Source organism: Vollenhovia emeryi, unplaced genomic scaffold (assembly GCF_000949405.1).
Source record: "Vollenhovia emeryi isolate VEMERY1.0 unplaced genomic scaffold, V.emery_V1.0 DF941254.1, whole genome shotgun sequence".
Lineage (NCBI taxonomy): Eukaryota > Metazoa > Arthropoda > Insecta > Hymenoptera > Formicidae > Vollenhovia > Vollenhovia emeryi.
In genome coordinates this window covers 1-5,681 of record NW_011965112.1, presented here as the reverse complement: position 1 = coordinate 5,681, position 5,681 = coordinate 1, and the positions used below count along the sequence as shown (strand labels likewise).

At 59.9% G+C, this 5,681-nt stretch overlaps 1 protein-coding gene across 1 annotated transcript; it reads right to left on the bottom strand.

Moving 5' to 3' along the window:
• Nucleotides 1–474: 474 nt before the first annotated feature.
• LOC105571078 lies at nt 475–5,173 on the bottom strand. The gene has a single exon (XM_012028551.1). The coding sequence runs from the start codon at nt 4,933–4,935 to the stop codon at nt 475–477; it is 4,461 nt and encodes a 1,486-aa protein (XP_011883941.1). The 5' UTR covers nt 4,936–5,173.
• Between the last annotated feature and the right edge of the window lie 508 nt (nt 5,174–5,681).

Genomic DNA, 5,681 nt, shown 5'->3' with positions numbered 1-5,681 from the left:
CCAACATTCCCGCCCGCCTTGACGGTTCCGGATGAAGCGACAAGCACCTCGCTAAGAGAGATGGAGGAAACAAAACGTATTTCATTTGACTAAGTCTCGAGAGTGCCGTCTTATGCGCGAAATAAATTTAGAAGGGATGATTCCGCGCGGAGGTGTCTGATGTCCGGCAACATATTTTACATATATGCATATATCTGACTGTCGGTTAGGCTACATGATTTTAGGTGCGATGATGAGGTGATGTCGCCGATATGCTTGCGGCCACAAAGACTTGGCGCGCGGTAGTCTGTGGCGCGCCGGTGGGAGCGCGCGTGAGCCCGCTGCAGCGGCGCGGTAGCGAGCACGCGCTTTTCACGTGCTCGCACAGCTGATTTTGCCGAGCGAAATCGCGCGACTCGTGGGGCTCAATGATTGTGAGCGTAGTAACTCAGGGGACGCGATTCGAGGACCGCGATGTGCGCGATCGTGGTTTTATTAAATTTCAGCCGTAGCGGCACGAATGCCCGGCAGCGGTACAATTTTCGTGACCGGACGCACAAGGATCGCCGAGGCGGTCCTAAGGGTGACGACTCGGACTACTCCATCGTCACCCGGATGCAGCTTCGTGATTCTCGCGAGTGGCCAGTGAGTCGGTGCAGTGTTCTCCGAGCGGATGATGCATAGTGCGCCGATCTCCGGTGTGATTGCTGGTTTGTGCCACTTCGGTTTGGTTGCGATTTCGGCAAGGTACTCGTGCGACCATCGTTTCCAAAAGTGGTCGCGCATCCTTTGGACATTGTGCCACCGGGAGAGTGAGCCTTCCCTCTGGTCGTCGCGTGACGGTTCCGGGACAGCTAGCAGTGGTGAGCCTATCAAGAAATGACCAGGAGTGAGTGCGGACAGATCTTCGGGGTCATCGGATAGCGCGCGAAGAGGTCGGGAATTGAGGCAAGCCTCTATTTGAGTAAGGAGGGTGGTGAATTCCTCGAACGTCAACTTAGCCTCGCCGATCACCCTCCGGAGATGGTGCTTGGTTGATTTTACCGCAGCCTGCCAGAGTCCTCCGAAGTGAGGAGCGGCAGGGGGGTTGAAGTGCCACTTAGTTCCAGAGGTAGCGGCCTCTCGGGCGATACGGTGGCCGTCGCGCGAGGAGGCTTGGAAGAGACGCCTGAGCTCCTTGTCGGCCCCCACGAAATTGGTTCCACAGTCCGAATACATGTCCGTGCAGAGGCCTCTGCGGGCGGTGAATCTGCGGAAGGCCACCAGGAAGGCCTCGGAGGTGTAATCGGACGCCAATTCCAGGTGAACCGCCTTGGAGCTGAGGCAGACGAACACCGCTATGAAGGCCTTGGTGGTGCGCTGTCCGCGTCCCTTGCTGGTGCGAACAGCCACGGGCCCAGCGTAATCGACTCCAGTCTTCGTGAACGGCCGTGCGGGGGTCACTCTGTCCCGCGGAAGGTTGCCCATGGTAGGTTGGAGTGCGGTTCCTCGCCAGCGAATGCACGTCACGCACTGCCGCAGCCGTTGCTTGACCACGGCTCTTCCTCGCGGCAGCCAATATTCAAGGCGCAGCAGCCCTAGGGTGAGCTGCACACCGCCATGCAACGAGCGACGGTGGTGGGCATCCACCATCAGGAGGGTGAGCCATGACGCCGGCGGCAGGATGATGGGGTGTCGCTCGTCACGTGGAAGGCTCGCGTTCCTCAGCCGTCCTCCTACCCTCAGGATGCTGTCCTCATCCAGGAAGGGGCTCAGCTTGGCTAGGGGGCTCGTGGCGAGTACGGCGCGGTCACGTGTGGCGGCTTTGATTTCGGCGGGATAGTGGATGCCCTGAGCGAGGCGTATCCACAGTAGGGAGGCCTTTCTCAACTCGTCAGGTTCGAGGGGGCCATGGTGAGGATATCTCCAGCGGAGCATCCAAGCTGTGACCCTGAGGAGGGAGTGCCAGGAGGAAAAGCGTAGGAGGGTTTCAGGTTCCGTGGGTGCATGTGTGGCGACACAAGCCACGGTGCGGCTCTCCGGAATGGCGCCAGTGCCTTCGTCTTCCTCATGGACCTTCTGAGTTGGCCAGGCATCTCGGGTACGACTGAGCCAAGGGGGGCCGGACCACCAGAGTGGGTGAGTAATTAGCTCGCTCGGTGAGATGCCTCGTGAAGCGCAGTCCGCGGGGTCTCGTGTCCAGGCGTGTGCAGCCACTGCGCTCCGGGGAGGCGGTCCTGGATCCGTGCTACCCTGTTCGCCACGTAGGTTTTCCACCGGGAAGCGTGGCCGCGTATCCAGTGAAGAGTGACCGTGGAGTCCGACCATAAAAAGAGCGGGGCTGTGGACAAGCACAATACCTCGCGCACGTGATGCGCGAGGTTGGTCAAGAGTGTCGCAGCGCAAAGCTCCAACCGAGGGAGAGATACAGGCTTCACCGGGGCGACCTTGCTCCTGGCGGCGAGCAAGTTTATCGTGCTGCCGTCGGGGCGTGAAGTGCGGAGATACACTACTGCGGCGTAAGCTCTCTCCGATGCGTTGGCGAAGCCGTGCATCTCGAGTTCGGCCGTGGCGATGTCGCTGCCCAACCATCGCGGCACTCTCATTCCCTCGAGGCTCGGAAGGTCCTCGAGGAAGGCTCGCCAGAGGCGGGCATCGGGCGCTGGGAGAGTCGAGTCCCAATCCACCTGTTGAATCCAGGCGGACTGGATATGGATTTTCGCCCGAATAATCACGGGGGGCCAGCCATCCGAGCGGGTCAAATAGCCGGGCCGTCTCGGCGAGCACGTTACGTTTCGTGAGCGGTGGTATTGTGCGTGCGCGAAGTGAGATGGCGAACGAGTCCTCGACGGGGTGCCAAAGCAGTCCCAAGGTGGAGTGGCGGTCCACGTTCCACTGTCGCGAGGACACTTGGAGGCGGTGCTCTACGGGAATTCCAGCAAGTACGGCTTGGCAGTTAGCGGCCCACTTTCGCAAGGAAAACCCGCCCGCCTTGCACAAGTCCTGGAGTTCTCGGGCCGTTGAGTTGGCCTTTTCCGCGGAGTCGGCGCCGGTGACGATGTCGTCGACGTAGGAGTCGCTCCTCAACGCCGCAGCACCCAGCGGGAAGCGGCCTCCCTCGTCGTCGGTCAGTTGACGGAGCGTCCGAATGGCGAGGAACGGGGCGCACGCCAAGCCGTAGGTAACCGTGTTGAGGCGGTACTCTAGCGCTTCTCCGTCGGGCCTCGGACGCCACAGGATCCTCTGCCAGTCCCGATCATGAGGGTGCACAAGAATTTGACGGTACATCTTGGCGATGTCCGTCATGAACACGTAGCGGTGCCACCGCCATCGCAGCAGAACGTCGGCCAACGCGGGCAGTAGGTTTGCTCCAATCATCAGGCAGCCGTTCAGCGTTTCCTCTGATCCGGTGCGCTGCGATCCGTTGAACACAACCCTGAGCTTGGTCGATGTGCTGGCCTCTTTCATCACCCCGTGATGAGGCAAGAAACATATCTCTTTCTGTTGGACGGGCGTGTGGCTAACTTTCTCCATGTGATGCAGGTCAGCGTACTCCTGCATGAAGGTCCGGTAGAGGCTGCCAAAGCGTGGGTCGCTCTGGCTCTTGCGCTCCATAGCAGCCAGTAGTCTTTCGGCGGGCTTTCGCGTACCGGCGAGAGTGGCGGGCTTGGCGGAAAAGGGCAACCGAACGATGTATCGCCCAGTGCTATTGCGTGAATGAGTGCGGGCAAAGAAATCTTCGCAGCGTTGTTCGTCGGGCGTGAGAGCAGGGAGAACCGAGGGCTCCTTCTCCTGAAGCCAGAAGCGCTGCACCAGGTCGTTCAGATCGCGATCCAGGGTGCATTGGTGCGCTCCACGCGAGTTAGTGATGGCTTTTGACTCACCGCACCCGGACAGGATCCAGCCCAAAGAGGTTTTCTGGGCAAGCGGTGAGTGCGGACCTCCCTTGCGGAGTCCACTCTCCAAGATGACGCCGCATACCTCAGCGCCGAGCAGTAGCCCGATCTGATCTGCGGCGTTGAATTGCGGGTCGGCCAGAGGTAGGCCTCGAATGTGAGGCCAATCGGCCTCGCGGTTTGTCGCGGGTCCCGTGTACGGAGTGAGCCGCGGGAGCACGTACGCGTCGACGGACACCTCGGCGCCGGTGGTCTGACCTGTGAGTTGGAGAGCCACCTTTCCCCGTGCCGTTCCGGACTTGGATCCCCCAATCCCGAGGATCGACACCGCGGTGCGCGAACGCGGGAGACGGAGTCTCTGGACCAGTGCCTCAGAGACAATGGACACCTCGGACCCTTGGTCCACTAGTGCGCGGACAGTGTGAGCTTCTCCATGGCGGTCGGTTACGAGTACGCGTGCAGTCGCCAGGAGGACTGAGCCACTGTTATCGCACCGTCGCGAGGTGGTCAGCGAGCTTGCCTCCACCGGCATGGGGAGCGCGCTCGCGTCGTGCAACAGAGTGTGGTGCCGTGCCCCGCAGGAGAAGCAATTACGCGTGGATTGGCATTTGGCGACCGCGTGACGACCGAGGCAGTTCCAACATAGTCGCCCGGAATTTACGTGCTCCTTCCTTTCTGCAGCGGACTTGGCCTTGAACGCGGGGCATTGCCACAGGGAGTGTTTGGATTTGCACAGATCGCAGGTCGCGGTCTCGCTTTCACGTTTGGCGTGATGAGCCTTAGCTGTTCGCGGCGCGTCAGGCAGCACCTTCCCGGCGGACCTTGGTTTGGCGGCGTTCAAGGTAAGTATTCGTTTCGTCATGAACTCGATAAGTGTTTCATGATCGGCAGGTTCGCTTGAGTCAGAAGAGGAGGACTCCCATTCAAGCCGAGTTCGCGGATCGAACAACTCGGCGACCAGGTGGTTGAACAGGTCCATCCCGTGGGATTGAATCGGTCGGCCTATACTTTCCTGCGCGTTTACTGCGGCGGTTGCGGCGGCAAGTATACGATTGAGCTCCTCCGCGCTCTCGCTCTTCATTTTTGGCACGGAAGTAAAGGTCGCGAAATTGGAGCGGATAAGCTCCCGTTTGTTATCGAAGTGCTTGGAGAGAGTAGTCCACGCGCGATCATAATTCTCATTACTAATCGTAAGTGTCTTTATTAATTTCTCCGCATTCCCTTGCAGGCACGATCGGACATAGTGCAGCCGCTCGACCTTAGAGAGAGCGGGGTTCTCTCCAACGACAGACGAGAACAGGTCGCGGAATGACGGCCAATCCTCGTACGCGCCCGAAAATTGAGGAAGTTTGATGCGCGGTAGAGCGGTTTTCGAGGCCTGCTGATCTCTGGACTCGGTTTGCGCGGCTGGAGCTGCGGCGGCGGGGCCCGTCGGTCGGTACCCGCTGAGTGCGCAGCGCTGTTGGACGTAGGTCGTCTCAACGGTGTCGTAAAGGTTTGTCTTAGCGTACTCACTCTCTGCATAGCCGGTTTTGTACCCAGCCAGGACGAGATCGTGCTGTGCCGTGAATTTGTTCCACAGACCGTCGAGTATCTTGAGGCGAGTTTCGACGGCGGTCACGGTGATGTTGGCCGCGCCGAGCTTGCGGAGATTGTCGACCGAGCGAGCCATGCGGCCAAAGATGTCGTGTTGACTCGCGAGCACGGTGCTGATATCCATGATACAGCGTGTGTCCCTTCCTTCCAACTGACTCGGCTCCACTTACACACGGACAGCACTCCCGAACTCGCGGATGCCGGTTTGAGATCCGGCTCGAAGGACCAAAA